The sequence below is a fragment of the Papio anubis genome, chromosome 14 (genome assembly GCF_008728515.1).
Source record: "Papio anubis isolate 15944 chromosome 14, Panubis1.0, whole genome shotgun sequence".
NCBI classification, from domain to species: domain Eukaryota; kingdom Metazoa; phylum Chordata; class Mammalia; order Primates; family Cercopithecidae; genus Papio; species Papio anubis.
The window spans coordinates 104305833-104323454 of record NC_044989.1 but is presented as its reverse complement, the minus strand read 5'-3'; the positions used below and the strand labels follow the sequence as shown (position 1 = coordinate 104323454).

General features: G+C 46.1%; 1 protein-coding gene across 22 annotated transcripts in view; it reads left to right on the top strand.

Annotated features, from left to right (window-relative positions):
- The window catches only part of INPP4A (inositol polyphosphate-4-phosphatase type I A), a 158712-nt gene that overhangs the window by 86618 nt on the left and 54472 nt on the right, over positions 1 to 17622 (top strand). For all 22 annotated transcript variants that reach the window (XR_002516783.2, XR_636721.4, XR_002516782.2 and 19 more), the window contains 9 exons: positions 3768 to 3886; positions 6248 to 6364; positions 6648 to 6727; positions 8421 to 8532; positions 9454 to 9544; positions 10089 to 10236; positions 13889 to 14019; positions 16270 to 16374; positions 16855 to 16963. Coding sequence is in view for 18 of the 22 variants with exons in the window: in XM_017947765.3 (XP_017803254.1) it covers positions 3768 to 3886; positions 6248 to 6364; positions 6648 to 6727; positions 8421 to 8532; positions 9454 to 9544; positions 10089 to 10236; positions 13889 to 14019; positions 16270 to 16374; positions 16855 to 16963 (1012 nt within the window). In the remaining 4 variants the exon portion in view is untranslated. The remainder of the gene's footprint in view (positions 1 to 3767; positions 3887 to 6247; positions 6365 to 6647; positions 6728 to 8420; positions 8533 to 9453; positions 9545 to 10088; positions 10237 to 13888; positions 14020 to 16269; positions 16375 to 16854; positions 16964 to 17622) is intronic.

The following is a 17622-nucleotide window of genomic DNA, read 5'->3' as shown; positions in this document are numbered from 1 at the left end:
ACGTAGTAAAAATCAAAGCAACACTGCTGAAAACTGTTACAAATCTGTGAAGGTAAATGAAGGAACCATCTCACAGTTCAAGGAAACAATATCAAGAAAGAGATTGTTGGTGAAGAGATATGACAGATTTGGGAGTTCTGGTATTTGATCAATAGGAGACCTAGAAGCAGAGAGCCGCAAAGAGGAGTAGCAGCGAGCCAGAAGCAACAGAAGAATTCTTTGCAGAGGGAAGAATGGACTTAAGACTCAAGAATATTCCAACTGCCAGGCATCTCCTTGTGAGACTAACACATTCTAAGGAGAAAGAAAATCTTTTTCTAGATAAATAACAAACAAAAATCAAATCTACCATTAAGGACAACTAGAAAAAATGAAAAAAAAATCTGAACTATCTGGTCCATGCGACCAGAGAACTGATAGGACCGTAAAGAATCTGAGAGCAGAGGCCCACTTATTCCTTTGAGGGCTTACAGTGGTTCCCAAGAGGAAGGCCAAGAGGTCCAGAGGCTGCGCAATGCTTTAGACAGTGTCTCAGTGCAGAAGTGACAGGGATTGCTTTCTAGGGTCTGTTAGGGGAAGGATACTTGACGAAACCCCTCTCACTCTGATCTAGAATCCAGAAGGCTAAATCTAAACCTCTAGAGTAAGGGGAACCAGAAGCAGGTGTTCATAGGGACTACAGGTTCATTAAGTTACTGCAAGTAAATGAAAACATTTCAGAGTGCTAGTCCTCCCTAGAACCTTGCAGAAGTAGTTACAAATCTTCTCTGGAGAAAGACAGCACCATCCTAGGCCTCAAATCACTTCTACAAGCAATTCTTGTAGTATTCAGCATAAAATCATGATTTCTCAGAAACATGAGGAAATAAGAAATATGAACAGAAACAGTAAGCATAGAAATAGACCCAAAGGGGCCGTATATATTAGAGTTAAGAGACAAACACTAAAATAACCGTTATTGACTATATGTCTTAGTTAATAGGGACTACTATAACAGAATATTGTAGACTGGGTGGCTTGAAAAATAGAAATTTATTGCTCACAGTTCTGGAACCTGGGAAGTGCAAGATTAAGATGCTAGGATATCTGTTGTCTGATGAGGGCCAGCTTCCTGGTTTGCAGATGGACGTAGTCTTGCTGTGTTCTCACATGGCAGAGAGCAGGGCAGAGGGAGCAAGCTCTTGTGTCTCTTCTTTTAAAGGCACTAATCCCATTCATGAAGAGTCTACCCTCGTGACCTAATCACCTCTGAAAGGCCCCATCCCTAATACCATCACATTGGGATATAAGATTTCAACACATAAGTTTTGATGTTTGTGTCAGAGGACAGACCTACTTAAAGAAACTTTAGGGGGACACAAACTTTCAGTCATAACACTATGGTAAAGAAGAAAAAAGACGACATTGAACATTTTCAGAGAACTAGAAGCCATGAAAAGAACCACATACATATTTTAGAATTCAAAGAAAAATTTCAAGAAGAAAATTTACAAAATGAAGCCAGAGCCATAAAAATAATGGAAAAAAAGCTCAGAGGAGAGTAAAAACAGCATAGTGAGAGGTCTCACATTACATTTATTCCATATCTTTAAGAAGGAACACAGAAAAGGGTCCGAAGCAGTATTTATAGGTGAGCATTTCTCCCAAACGAATACAACAGTTTCACCAAATAAATACAAACAAACGTACCTCGGCACATCATAATGAAACTGCTGAAAGCCGCAGTCAGTGGGAAAATTATAAAAACTGTCACAAAACACAATCTTAAAGTAGCAACAACTAGACCAACAGCTGACTTCATAACAGAAAACACAGAGGCCTAGAGACAATACATTTAAAGGGCTTAGAGAAAATAACTGCTTAGAGAACATTTCCTTCAAGAAGTAAGGTGGAATACAGATATGTTTTAAACCTTGAAAGCTGAAAGCATGCCAACACCACACTTACAGAATAAACAATGCTAAGAGATGTTCCTCAGTAGAAGGCTGATGATTCCAGGTGGGCGCTCACCAATAGAGAAGGCACTGAAAATTCCAAGACATGAGATTAGGGGTCAACATCTGGGTTATAGCTACACGAATAGCAACTATAAAAAAACATGCACACACACACAAATGTGTGTGCTAACAAAAGAGAGAGCTGGTATGGCAATCTTAATGTCAGAAAAAGTGTAATTAGAACCCGGAAGAGTAGATCGAGCTGTGAACGGTGGTTTAGTTAGGTCACCACAGGTCCTTTCAAAGGACGGAGATAGCCAGTAACTTACTCCAAATGAACAAAGACATCCTCCCAACTACACTCTCCTCAGAGCATGTCAAGCTATTGCTCTCCCCCACCCTTCCAGAGTCATAGCTCTTCCTTCCCTCTTTGTATTTTTCTGTCTTTTAATCTCTCCTTTTTTCTCCCTGTTCTTTCTTTCATTTTTATTAGTGTCTTCCTTCATCCCATCACTCCTCCTCTCCCTGAATTTTCTGTGCATTTGTCTCACCTGTTGTGGACACAATAATATATTTTTAAATAGGAGTTCATATGTTTTTTCTATTTTATTTTAAAATTGCAATAAAATGTACACAAAATGTATTATTTTAACCATTTTTAAGTATACAGTTCGGTGGCGTTAAGTATAGTCATGTATCACTTAACGGTGAGGATACATTCTGTCAAATGTGTCATTAGGCGATGTTGTCCTTTTGTGAACATGGCAGAGTGTACCAACAGGATCCCAGATGGTGCAGCTTCCTAGGCTCCTAGGTATAGCCTGTCACTCCTAGCCTGTTAGACTATGTTCATGGTGTAGCCTGTTACTCCTAGCCTGTTATTATGTCCATGGTATAGCCTATTACTCCTAGCCTGTCATGTCCATGGTATAGCCTGTTACTCCTAACCTGTTACTATGTCCATGGTATAGCCTGTTACTCCTGGCCTGTTACTATGTCCATGGTATAGCCTGTTACTCCTAGCCTGTTGCTATATCCATGGTATAGCCTGTTACTCCTAGCCTGTTACTATGTCCATGGTATAGCCTGTTACTCCTAGGCTGCCAACCTGGACAGCATGTTACTGTACTAAATATTATTGGCAGTTGTGTATCTAAACATAGAAAAGGAAATGTGTTTGTACTGGGATGTTAGGATGGCTGTGACATCACTAGGCAATAGAAATTTTTCAGCTCCGTTATAATCTGTGAGACCACTGTCATATATGTGGTTTATCATTGATTGTAAATGAACAGTGGCTCACTTAAAAAAAAAAAAGAAGAGCTTTGTTTACTTTGCCATAGAATTCTAATTTTCTTCCAGCATCCATCCATCCACCTGCCAGGACACGTGGGGCACCATATGCTCAGAGTCAGCCACAGCAGTCACAGGATGCAAGCACGGGTAGCTCTGTCTTAGATTTCATAGACTCCGTGGCTCCTTTGCTTGATTGCTTAGAGTTGGAATAGTTACCGAGGTCAAACTTGAAGGGTTGGACCTATATGAGGTTTCTGGCTTTGTGTTCCACTCCATGGACATGGGAAGCCCCCGTCAGCGCAGCCTTTCACTGAAGTTATGGCATTGCTGTCTTGGAGGGTGCTGGGGAGGGGGCGTATAAAGAGATTGTTTCAAATTTTAAAAATCACCTCCCTGTGACAACTGACGATGTGATCGTCTCACCTCTTTGAATGTCGTTTACTCTTTGTGCTTTCTTTGAGTCTATTTGGAACAGAGAACTGAATGAGAGTCTGGTTTTAAAGGATTCATTTCTTTCCCATCTTGATTCTGTAGCTTGCAGTGAGCTGCATACTCCATCGCTAGATCGAAAGCCAAATAGTTTTGTTGCGGTGAGTGTCACCACCCCTCCTCAGGCATTCTGGACGAAGCATGCACAGACGGAGATCATTGAGGTGGGTGCTGGTGGTCCCTCCCTGAGGTGCTGTGGGACATTCTCTAGTGGTGTCTCTTGTCCTGATGTTCAGTTACTCGTGCATCTGTAGCTGAAGCCGTATTTACGTGAGTTGTTGCTATTTTCCCGTGGGTTTTCAGTACATTGATATTGTTCATCACATTTACTCATCTGGGTAGCATTTATGTTGCCATATCCTTTACAGTTATTGATTAACTATTGGCAGCTTGTTTTCGAACAATGATCCTGTAAGCTTTATTGCCTTGTAAGAGGTAAGACCTAATTCCTTCTTGTCACCTCCAGTTGGCTGTTACTTTGGAAGAGTTGTGCTCGTTAATCAAAGTTTAGAAGAGTATTAACTATTAACCACTCTCTTGTCCAGACATACCCCTATTTTTGTTGGTTTTTGTTTTTACAGCCTTTTGAGTTTTGTGTCACATGTTTACGTTTTCCACTAAGTTACATGATAAACATTTATGGAGGGAATTTTGCAAAATCCTTTTAGATCATTGAGCACATTATGTAACACTAAGTGTAGGAGTTGGTGGCATGAGATTCTGCAGTTGTAAAGTGAAGAATTACCAAACTTTAACTGCATTTCTTCTTCTTCACCAGTTGTGCATTTTGGAAGCTAGCCCACCCTTTCAGTCTCTTAGGAACTTATTTCCAAGTTCATGTCAACAATTCTGCTTTCTAAGCATTTGTCGAGTGCTACCTACACATCTAAGCATAGTGCCAGGCACTGTGGATGATACAGAGCCCACCAGGGCACAGTCCCTGCCCCGAGGAACTGACCAGCTGGTGGATGGGGGAGGCAGAAATGAATATGGCTGCCCCTGTGCACAGCGAGTATGGGAAGTATTGGAGTAGGAAGGTGAGGAGAGCACCAGGAGGCTGGGATCCTATCTGACTCTCAGAACAGGCTTCCTAGGGTGGGGCTTCATGAAATTCTGCTTCAGTACGTCTGCATTTCTCGCAAGCATTTCTTGCAAGCTCCCAAGTGCATTTCTTGCAAGCTCCCAGGTGATGCCCAGGTAGCCAGTCGGGGGACTCCATGTGAAGAGCCCGCCAAAGTTCTGTTGTGGTTATGCAGATGTGTGACCACAGGGAAGGACCATGCGGGTTTGGGGTCTAACTGTATCCTGGTCGGTGTGTGAAAGGCACACGTAGGAGAGCAAGGAACGAAAGCCTTGAAGGCCGTGGTGTTAATCAGCACACGGTAGTGAGCCCCAGTGTAGGCTTCTGGGCAGGGGAGTCACCTGACCAGATGTCCTAACTTGTATAGGACAGTCATTTGGAGGAGTGAGAGTGGGAGGGAGTGGAAAGAAAGGAGTGTGTGACAGAGGCTTTGAAGGTGAACCTTGCAAGGGGAGTTGCAAGAGAATATCGTCTCCCAGACAGCAGGGAGTTTTGTCTGCTTTGCTTCACTACTGTTTCCCAGACACTTAGAATAGTGCCTGGTGCCCAGTAAATGTTTGTGGAAGGAATGAGTGAATGAATGATCACTGGGTGGTTGAGAACAACAGAGAAGAAGGCACCAAAGTGCATGCCCGGGCTTTTAGCCTGCTTGGAAAGGGAGTCAGAGGTGGCCTTAGCCAAGGGCGGGTAGAGGGAGAGATGAGTTGGTCGAGGCCCTAGCAGCCCACCCAGGTGGAGTTGTCCGGTCAGCTTGACCGCCTGGATCTGGATCTGCAGAGAGAAAATGGAGGCAGAGGCCCAGGGAACGGTGGCTGTGATAATTACCTGGTACCTGAGAGAGTATGGTATTACGGGGCTTTGGAGGACACGGCTAAGCTGCCGGGAAATAGTCACCTATGATCTAAAAACTAGTAGTTGATCCTAAAAAAAGGATAGCTTTTAAAAAGTCAGGCTTTAATTATTCCAAACACAGGCTTCTAGAAATATATAATAAACCACTTAAGCCATTCATTTTCTCTCTTTCATCTGCTTGTTTGTACCTCTTAAAGGAATAACCCAAAGTCGTAGGTCTAAATACACATTACACTTTAAGTCATAAAACTAAGAGTGCCTGTGGACATCCAACTTGTTTCAGTTTTTAGAAATTCCTCCCTCTGAGTGTGAAACCCATGAAATGAGTCCTCAGGCCCAGCTTGTTTCATGGGCTGATTTATTGTGTGTGGATCTGTCATGGTCTGTCAGACTTCCTTTTCCTCTTTTAAAAAGCAGAGGGTTTTGTTTGTTTGTTTGTTTTATGTATTTATTTGAGCTGCCTTTAGCATTCGTGTTGATTCAAGACAGTGAGAATGTTAGTTTCTCATTCTGAAAATGTTGATGTATTTCAAAAGCAATTACATTTTAAAAACCCAACCCTGTGTTCTGATTATTTCCTTTTCTGTTCTAGGGAACCAACAATCCTATATTTCTAAGCAGTATTGCCTTCTTTCAAGACTCTCTTATCAATCAGATGACACAAGTCAAACTCTCCGTGTATGATGTCAAAGATAGATCTCAGGGAACAGTTAAGTAATGCGTTGTAGTTCGTGGGATTTTCTTCCCTTTGAAAAAATTATGTAATCATTTGAATGAGAGGTGAACACAGATTCACTTCACTACTGGCTCACAAGTTAGCTCATGTCTAAATGCATTTGTCTTTGCAAATTTTTAAGCTTTCCCATCGGGCTTCTGACATCAGAGTAAGAGGTGCTGTGGGAGGCAGTCAGCTGGACTCTCTGGGGCCGTGGTAATTGCATCAGAAGCAAAGCAAGTACACCAATGCTGCCTCTCTTCCTTCTCTTCCTCAGATGTATTTACTGGGCTCTGGAACGTTCATTGTCAAAGATCTGCTGCAGGACAGGCATCATAGGTTGCATTTAACACTAAGGTTGGTGTTCAGTGTTATTCCCTTGGAAGGATCTGGAATGGTGAGGTCCAGGGACAGGTGGGGGAAGGACCCACTTCCTATACTGAGAGAGCACCCTTCCCTTCCCAGAAGCAGTCTGTGTGGCGACACTGTGTTGTCTAAAACAAATTACTTAGCCTATCAGGGAATGGAAACTTTTAGCATCCATAGGAGATATGAGCACAGCTGTTGCGAGCCCTAAAGGAAGGCCTGGATACATATCTAATAATACTGAGTGTGTTTCTCTGTTATTTAGCCCCTCCCCAGTAAAATAGAATCTCCCAGACAGCAGGGAGTTTTGTCTGCTTTGCTTCACTACTATTTCCCAGACACTTAGAATAGTGCCTGGTGCCCAGTAAATGTTTGTGGAAGGAATGAGTGAATGCAAGAGAAACCCCCACCGTGTCCCAGGATGAAAAGATGAAAGATATCAGGATGTCAATCCTTCCAAATCATTTTAGGGGCACTTCCCACCAAAAACTCTGACATGGTGTTCTTTTTTCAGAATAATGTAAAAATTGTGAGAACTATGATCTGGGAAAATAATCCAAAATAGCTAGGAAAATTTGACAAAAAATTAAGTCCCTGCAATGTTGAGACGTTCTGAAGTTACTGTAAGTAAAGTAAAGACAGTATTGCAGGCGTTGACTATCTAATCAGTGGACAGGATGAGAACCCTGCAGCATCGTCTAAACATAGTTTGTTTAGAGAACTTCATTCAGGAAAAAGGAAAAAGGAAAAATCTTAGGTAAAATGAGAGGGATCATGTAAGGAAAAGGACTTCGAGAAAAATATTTAGTTACATCATGCGTCAGAGTTAACTCTAGTTGGGTTAGAGTTAAATGTACAAAATGGACACCATTCTTTTTAAAGGAGCTAAAGGCGACTGATCATTGAACAGATAGAGCAGGAAAGGACTTCACAGGCACGAGGACAGGGCGAGGAAATCACAAAGGAAATGGTCAGTAGATGGGACCAGACAAAAATTTAGAACCTGGTTAAGTGAGACCTTGTAAATAGAAAGCCTGAAGTTCCAGGGTGTCCCCAGGCTCCCTGGATGGATCAGATGAGCCCAGGCCACCATCAGCCACCTAGGTAAAATTAGAGGGATCGTGTAAGGAAAAGATGTCAGGGCGAAGCTGACTGAGGCTGGGGTAGCATCAGCTCTGTCATCTCAGGATTCAAGGGCTTCAAGGAGCCCTGACTGGATTCCATTACTTGGAGTCCAGGCTTAGGCCTTGGGCTAATATAAACCTGAGGGTGGGGTGGGAAGGAACAGAAAAGGGCCCAGGGCCAGAACAAGGTGTTCTCTAGTCCTCACTCTGCCACGTGTCCCCCTCACCCACTGGGCAGGGGTGAACCCAGGCACTGGCAGCAGCTCGAGAACAGCATTGGCTCCTCCTCAAGGAGGCACCCTCTGACTTCACCCGCACGTCCACACTTCCCTGTGGTGCGTTGTCCGTGCAGACACAGCCCTCCGCTGTGCCCCATGGTTTCCTTGTCTGTCTCGCTGGGGAGGAGCCCTGTGTACACAGCGAATGCTGACCGACTGGTCAGTCAGCTCGGCCCTGCTGCCCTCAGGACCCTGATGACCCAGTATGGCCAGGACTTTGCATTTCAGCAGAAAAGAAGCACAGTTGCAGCACCACTCATTAAAGCATGTTGTACATCACAGGTCTGCAGAGAGTGACCGTGTGGGTAACATCACCGTGATTGGCTGGCAGATGGAGGAGAAGTCAGACCAACGGCCCCCTGTGACCCGGTCTGTGGACACTGTCAATGGGAGGGTGAGTTACGCCACTTTCCTCCTCTCCTTTAGAAAGAGCAAGGGAATTAATTGGTAAAAATGCGGCTCTCGTGGACGTAGCCTTTGTGCTCAGCAATGGGCAGGGCCTGCTGCTTGATGTCGCTCCCCATGGACACTCCGGTCCTCCTTAGGCACACCTTGAAGCAGGAAACAGGGCTCCCGCCTGTAAAGCCCTGCTGCCCCGGAGCCTGCCTGTGTTCTGGGTGCTATACTGGCCACATCTAGAGGGCAGGAGTAAGCAGGAAAGAGCCCTGCTGGAAGAACTGCAGTCAGGGGGCAACTTAGGGGGTGTGGAGGGCAAGTGAAGAGGCATTTAGGACCCAGGTCATCTGTCCTGTTTTGTTAATATCTTCCTCTCCCAGACACATGCGTGCCCTGCAGTCTCCTGGTGCATACCTTCACCTTTTCATACGCTCCCATCTTCCCCGATCCTCCTCCCCCTCTCCAGCTACACCCTCCTGCACCCACTCTCATGCACAGTCTCTCACACAGACACTCAAAGAAAAATTCTAATTTCAGAGCCCCAACGCTGGTAAGTAGTCATTGTTGTACAATACAGAGATGTCTCATTTCACCCAAAATAAGCCCAGAATGTTAGTTCTGGAAATATCCCTTGCATCATCTATTCTCTTCCTCTCGTTTTATACATCAGAACACTGAAACACAAGGTGAAGTGGCTGAGAAACCACGCATGCCTGGAGACTTGTGTGTGCATGAAGTGGTTCAACACACTGGGAGGTGAATTACTTTGTGGCTTGGGCAGCATCTTTATTGTAGAGTTCATGGTGGATATTCATCTTAAGAGTTCTGTTGTGATGTATTTAGGCCACTGTTTCTGCTGAGTGTTCTGGAGTCATCTGAATCTCACAGTTTTCTTGTGCATTTCCTTACACATTATCAGATGGTTCTTCCCGTCGATGAGAGCTTGACGGAGGCATTAGGAATCCGATCCAAATATGCTTCATTGCGAAAGGACACTTTGCTGAAATCGGGTAAACAGCTTCCTCCTTTGGTATTCTTGCCTCTCTTGTGAGTATCCACTTGGGCCCACAGTCCCCTTTGCTCCCCACCTGCTGCGATTGTCCCAGCCATGCACCCTAATTGTCACCTCTCTGCTGCTTATCCTCGTGTTCTTTTTGCAGCATATAAAGAGTTACTACAAAAAACAATAATAATTTTCCTTTAAAGAGGATTAAAAAATAAAAAAGAGTCAGTAATACTCCAAGGAAGTCATACTTCATCTCACTCTTTCCTGTTTCACATTGGGGTTGGTGACTGGCGACAGCCTCCCTGCCCCCAGCTGCTCGCGCTTTAGAGTTAGTTACATGTTCTGGGACAGGAAGATTGCATGTTGCTGGGAAGAAGCGTTCAGACCTAGTCACTTGGTAGGTTTTCGGTGTAAGTGTTTTAATTCCCGTGAGATGAACAGTGAGAGGACTTGAGTTGTCACCATCCCCGAGGGCCAGGAGCGAAGAACCCACGAGGCAGGTCTGCAGCCAGTTCACATGCAGCCTGTCTCCCGTCATCCCACCTCAGTGTTCGGCGGCGCCATCTGCCGCATGTACCGGTTTCCAACCACCGATGGTAACCACCTGCGGATCCTGGAGCAGATGGCAGAGAGCGTGCTCTCCCTGCACGTGCCCCGGCAGTTCGTGAAGCTCCTACTAGAGGAAGATGCAGCCAGGTGAGGCCACACGGAAGGACTGACTGTCCATCATACCCGTATCATGTGCCCCTTCCTTTCTGAGATATAGTGGGCAGAGCACGGGCATCAGATAGACCGGACTGCAGACACAGCCTCTCCCCTGCAGCTCTGTGGCCTTGGCTTGCCTAAGCCTCAGTGTGCTCATTGGGATCATGGATTCCTGTGCAGGGATTTTGTAAGACAGCGTGCTTGAACCCAGATGTGTGTCCTGCACTCAGAACCTCCTCCCTTCTCCTCTTTCCTCTTCTTTTTGAAACAGAGTCTTGCTCTGTTGCTCAGGCTGGAGTGCAGTGGTGCAATCTCAGCTCAACGCAGCCCCCGTCTCCCAGGTTCAAGTAATTCTGCTGCCTCAGCCTCTGAAGTAGCTGGGATTACAGGTGTGCGCCACCAGGACTGGCTAATTTTTGTATTTTTAGTAGAGATGGCGTTTCACCATGTTGATTAGGCTGGTCTCGAACTACTGACCTCAGGTGATCCACCCACCTCTGCCTCCCAAAGTGCTGGGATTACAGGTGTGAGCCACTATGCCCGGCCCGCCTTCTCTTCTTTTCTTTCCCCTCTCACTAGTCCTTCAGAAAGTTAGAAATAACTGGTAATTGTTTGATCCTAGCTGCCCAGCAGTAGTTTTCTAGGTTAGGGTCATAGATAAGGGCTCCAGAAGACTGAGTATGACCTGTCAGCTCACTGTGGTCCCATAAGGGTCTTAACCCTTCTGCATCTCTCAACCCAGGGCATATTTTGTCAGTCCTAAGGTGAGGAGAAGCCCAACAGGTGGCCCAGGCCGTGCAGATTATGTCCCCTGTCTCTCTCTGTTTCAGTTTTGTGCTGCTGTAACAGAATGCCAGAGACTGAGTAATTTATAATGATAGAAAAGTGTTTGACTCATGGTTCTGGAAACTGGGAAGTCCAAAAGCATGGTGCTGGCATCTGGTGAGGGGCCTTCATGCTGCATCATCCTGTGGTAGAAGGCATCACACAGCAAGAGTGCTCTTGAGAGAAGGCCAAACTTGCTTTTATGACAAACCCACTGTTGCAATAACCAACCCGTTCCCACCATAATGACATCAATCCATTCATGCGGGCAGAGCCCTCAGGCCACATCATCTCTTAAAGGTCCTACTTCTCAAAACTGTGGCATTCAGGATAAAGTTTCCAACATAGGAACTTTGGGGGATAGTCTCAGACTGTCATTTCTCCTCCTTGTCCTCAAATGATGTTAATTATAAACACAATATAACAGAAGCATGAAAGAAAGCAAGGTAGCCAGAATCCTGCTGTTTTCAAAGAGCTATTTTGTTTACATTTTTTATCTGGAAAAAACATCACACTTAAAGATGAAGGGCAAGAATAATGCAATGAGCACCTAGATACCTTTCACCTAGAATCACCAATTGTTAATATTTTGCCAATTGCTTTCTCCATGTATGCACATATTTTAGTAATTTTAATTTTACAAATTTTCATTAAGCTTTGTCCATATTTTTGTGTATTTACATAGTGACAATCTATTTTTCCATGTATTTTCGGTTTTTATGTTTAAATTTCCCATTACATGGTGTATTATAACTTTAAAGAGTTTCTTCATTTTTTATTTGAGACAGGGTATTGCTCTGTTACCCAGGCTGGAGTGCAGTGGCGCCATCAGAGCTCACTGCAGCCTGAAACTCCTGGGCTCAAGCCATCCTCTTACCTCAGCTTCCTGGACAGGTAGAACTACAAGCACACACCACTATGCCCAGCTAATTTTTTCATTTGTTGTAGAGACAGGGTCTTGCTATGTTGCCTAGGCTGGTCCCCAACTCCTGGCCTCAAGCACTCCTCCCACCTTGGCCTCCCGGAAAGCTGGGATTCCAGGCATGACCCACCATTCCTGGCCAAGAGTTCATTCATTTAACAAGTGCTTTAGTTCAAGGGTTTTGTTGTTGTTTGCAGCAAGAACCACATGTCAGGCACTGTTCTCGGTGTGGGAGGCTTCTTGGTGAGCTCAGTGTGGGGGTTGGTTGGAAGCAGAACTGGGAACCTCACACAGGAACTCCAGATGTGTCCGCGTGTGCTGGGAATGAAAAGGGAACTGTGAGAAGAAAGAGGGTGCTCAGGGCAGGCCTCTGTGAGATGATGACATTAAACTAACACCTAAAGCCTAGGAAGCAGTCACATGAACACGGCAGACACAGTCCAGAGACAGAAACTAGCAGTGGCCTGGCAGACAGAGCTGCTGTGCTCAGAGCGGCCTGAGGTCATGGGGCGGCTGGCCATGTAGCCCTACCTGCTCTGGGTGTCCTTTTGTATTAATTTTGCTATTTTAATAATAATAAAATGGCACAGCTTTTAAAAACAATTTAGACAAGTCAGATTTCCTAAGACCTTATATAAAATTTAGCTTTTTTTCTTTCTCAAAGGAAAACATGAGTGCAGTATAAAAAAAACAAATAGCGCAGAAAGGTTTTAACTAAAAACAACTCTTGGGGCTCTACTTTCTGATCTGCTTCCCAGAAACGATCACTTTTTTAGAGTTTTCGTGTTTACTGATGTATTTCTAAATAGATGTGTAAAGTGTTCTCTTCATTAATCAATTTCAGGGATTAGCTACCGATTTTCTATGCTGAGGGTTTGGCCTTTTATACCTTCCCAGTCCCCATTTTCCTAATTTGGTTATCGTTTTTGTTTTTAAATCCATCTTGTGATTTTGCTGTTAGGATTGTGTAGCTGTTCTTCATTGCTGAGCTAAGGAATTTATATTTCAGTTCTTATACAGCTTTTATTTTTTTGGAGATGACAATTCCTCTTTTTCTTCTCTCCTCCCTCCTCTTCCCCCTTCCCCCTTCTGTTACCCTGTGCGTCTGTCGAGCACACACATAAAGACAAGATCTGGCCTGATTTCATCCACAGTGACACAGCGGGCCACTTTTAGGTTCAGACGGCTCCTCTCTCACATAGACACGGAAGGAAGAATAGCCAGAGGTCCCAGCTCCCATGGTCCTCGTCCCATACCCAGAAAGGATGGCAGTGAGACAGAAGGGCTTGTGACGGCAGCGCGATCTGTGGAACTCCGCTGCTGAGGAGCCAACTCGAGGCTGCAGCTGAGCAGTTTTAGATTCTGCAGCTCCCTTATCAGGGGGAGGGCAGAAGGCCCACACCTTAGGAGAACCCGGGAGGCGATGAGAAACGCCGTCCTGATAGCCTCCTAGGGGAGATGATGAGACAAGCAGGAGATGGCTCGGGGCGGTTACTCACTGCCTGCAGTCCTCTCTGTTCCGGGAGGATCACACGTGGTTTTGCCCAGACTCAGGTGGGCTGTGGTTTGAGCCTGTGCCTGGGGGTACCTGCAGGTCATCAAGGTAAAGCTTCTCCCCAGCAGCCCTGCCTCCTTCTCCCCACCTGCACTTAGTTTCCCTTGAACATTTGACTAAGTTCCCGTGAAAAGCTACTCTGGATACATTCCCGTGTGGTTAGTGGTCTGCCTTTCATGTAGCTAGTTGCCCTTTGGACAGGTAGTGTAACCATTGTCCTGGCCCGCCCTAGGCATCCGTGATTCTTGCCCTGCAAATGCTGTTGTCCTGGGTAGGCCTCCTGGGCCTCTCTGGGGAAACCAGTTAGCCCGCAGCCTGATGCATCTGTGTCTTGCTTTCAGAGTGTGTGAGCTGGAGGAGCTGGGAGAGCTGTCCCCTTGCTGGGAGAGCCTCCGTCGTCAAATTGTCACCCAGTACCAGACCATCATCCTCACATACCAGGAGAACCTGACCGACCTCCATCAGTACAAAGGTGGGCGCACCCCCATGCTGTCCCCACACACACACAGGCACACACACACACTCTCACTCACTGTCACTCACCCTGCTTTCCCAGCCAGAGATCTGGAAGACAGGGCCACTTACACATTCCCACTGACAGACCCTTTAATGGATTTTTAAAAATAACTTCTCATGTAGGTGTGAATTCTTTCAAATATGGGTTTTTCAGATCTTAATTAAAAAGACCAATCTGTGAATTGCAGTGAAGAGTCCTCCTATGGTGTCATCTACCAAAACAGTCACTGTGGAATGAAATTTAGGGGAGGCGAAATCTCGGGCTATTACTGGTTCATGTTATTTCTTCATCTTGGACTAATGTCAGTATAGTGACCGAAAGGATGTAGGTCACTCGCCTGGAAACAAAGCAGGTTTTCTTTTTTTTTTTTTTTTTTTTGAGACGGAGTCTGGCTCTGTGGCCCAGGCTGGAGTGCAGTGGCCGGATCTCAGCTCACTGCAAGCTCCGCGTCCTGGGTTGACGCCATTCTCCTGCCTCAGCCTCCCGAGTAGCTGGGACTACAGGCGCCCGCCATCTCGCCCAGCTAGTTTTTTGTATTTTTTTAGTAGAGACGAGGTTTCACCGGGTTGGTCTCGATCTCCTGACCTCGTGATCCGCCCGTCTCGGCCTCCCAAAGTGCTGGGATTACAGGCTTGAGCCACCGCGCCCGGCCTAAAGCAGGTTTTCTTGATTTCGCGATTTAAAGAGTCAGGGGTAACTTCTGTTAAACATATAAATTGTTAAGGGGGAACTCTGTATTTTAAGGCACAGAAAGCAAAGTGGAGTGTGAATGAACACCTCACTGTTTCTCCTTGAAGGATGCCATTTGATTTTCAAAACACTCTCAGGGCAGATTTAGAAATCTGTTTTTGCACCTTTTTTATTCCAAGTGGAATGAATTTTTTGGTTTTTCATTACTCTATGTATTACTTTAGCATTTTGAATTATTCTCTATTTTTAGATTCTTCCCTTTGATTCCTCTACATAATGGAATTTCAGGGTTTAAGGAAAACCATAAGCCCTTAATGTGGTTTTGACACAGAACCTATGAACCCGTCCGTAAACTTGGATGAGAAGAAGCCAAATGCAGAACTGACAAGGAGGTGTTGCTTAGGCTTGGCGTGAGTCTGAAGAGAGGGTCTGAGTATGTCACCAGGAGAAACGGCAGCATTTGCCCAGGAAGGAACCGAGGGACTCACCCACGCCTGCTGCCTCTTACCTGGGAAAGTGTGAAACCCACCCAGCCTTGAGTGTTCTAGAGCAGAGCTTCTCAAATGTCAGTGTGCACCCGGATTCCTTGAGAACTGTGTTGAAGTGGCGGTCCGGGATTGTGCCTTTCTCATAGGCTCTCGGACGCTCATGCCGCGCTCTGTGGACTGCACCCTAAGTATCAGGCCTTAGAGAGCCATCTCCTGTGGCAAACTGGGGGCACACAGTGGCTGGTCTGCGATTCGTATGCTGGCAGTATCAGTTGATATTTTTCATTAGATGAAACGTTTTTTTCTTCTACTCTTGTGGTTGTCAGTTTAATTTGCAATCCCTTTATTTTGTAGGCATGTGATTCTCTAATTAGTTATGGATTCTGATTATAGAAACAAGATTGTGGATATTTGTTATAAAATAGTGTCCAGGCTCCTTAACCAACAGACGTGAACAGGGAAACATCGAAGTTCATGTGTCAGAAGGCTGGAATCAATGCTGTATTGCATTTGCTCATCTTGATGGGCCTGAAGGGTTGAGAAGGCCTCTTCATCGCCTTCAAGAGTTGAGATGTATTGCTCTAGCCAAACCAAATTCTTAGCTGTTTGATGATGGCGGTCTCTGGAGTCAGAACAGGCAGTCTCTGGCATGGACCCCTTTGCTTATTCCAGTAGTGCTGACATCGTGCTGCACAGAATGACATTTTTTGTATCAGATCTCTCAGTAGAGAGCCGGGTCTTGGAAGACGCGGCATCATTACCATAGCTTTTTGAAGCCAGTTCTCCCTGGCGCCATTCATTCCCTGAGCACCCAGAACCAACTCTCCTGACCAGCGGGCTGCCCTTGGCGTCTCACCCACCTGCCACCTGCAAATGAAATGTGCTCATGGCAACTCAGAACCTTCTAGGCCACTGCTGACACATACCTGCATATATGCCACAGCATCCTCTGAATTCCATGTTCGACTTGCAGCTCGTGAACGCAGCATGCGTGCTGATGGCCTTTATCTTCTGTTCCATTTCTTAGGGCCCTCGTTTAAAGCAAGCAGTTTGAAAGCAGATAAAAAGTTAGAATTTGTTCCCACAAACTTGCACATACAAAGGATGAGAGTTCAAGACGATGGAGGATCAGGTACCTATTTTTCTGCCCCCTCTCGTTGAATCACATTTTGCTGCTTTTCTCTCTAGGTACTCGGTCCCTGAGTGCCCCACATCTACCCATTTCCCTGTGTGCTCTGGGCGGCTGGGAGGAGAGATTTGTCACAAAGACCTTCAGAAGGTCTCTGTTAAGAGCCCACACCCCTTCCTTTTGTCACTCCTCGCTCTAGCTTCCCTTTGTATTTCTGCAGTAGAAAGTTGCCTGTAGGCCATTCTTCCCAAGGAGGGATGCAAACAGGAGTTACAGGGTGGCTTTCTGCAGCCCGTGTGGCTCCACTTGAAATGTTTTGAACCCCTTTTTGCTGAGGTGATGGCACTGGGCTCCAGGAGACCCTTGGGCGGCCAGGGCTGTGGGAGGGAGGGTCAGGACCCCAGACTTGTGTGCATATCCCTATAGCTGGCTTGTCCACAGGCCTGAGCCCAGAGTAATGGAGGAGAGCTTTCTGTCATTCAGATCAGAACTACGATATCGTCACCATCGGGGCGCCAGCAGCACACTGCCAAGGTTTTAAGTCAGGAGGTCTCCGCAAAAAGCTGCACAAATTTGAAGAGACCAAGAAACAGTAAGTAGCCAGAGAGAGCTTGTGGTCCTTGTACAGTTTTCTGATGCTTCTTTTCTCCGTTTAAAATAAAATCAAAGTATGACCACAAGAACATCCAGCCATCTGATCTGCCTCTGCGTGGCGGGAGGATGTGCCTCATGGAGCCTGTGCCGCTCTGTTGGCGTGTGACTGAGCTGGGTGGGTGATGAGGGCACTGGATCGATGGTCCTGTCCTGCAAAATGAGGAGCAGATTGTGATCCCACCTCAGAAGTGGTGCTCCAGGCAGCCACCCTGTGCGGACTCTGCTGGCTCGGCATCCTTTAGAGTCCCTGGCCAGTCAGTTGAGCACCACAGGCACTGAGCCTGGAGCACGCTGTTTCCTAGAGTGCAGCAGTGGTAAACATTCCCAGTTTCTGAAAGATCTGGGGGGCCGTACAGAGCTCCTGTCCTGAGCAGGAAATTTCCAGGTAGGGCGGGTGGTGAAGGGCATGTCAGGCAAAGACGTGGCAGAAGCAGTGCACGTGGCGAAATGTGGCCGGGTGCGCAGTGCCGGCGGCGGAGAGCTAAGAGGGCTGGCCTTGCTGCCAGCCTGCTCTGTGACCAGAGGTACAGTGCCCAGCAGATCTAGGCTTGGTTCCAGGAGCTCAGGGCCTTGCCTGGGAGTAGACAAGTCAGCAAG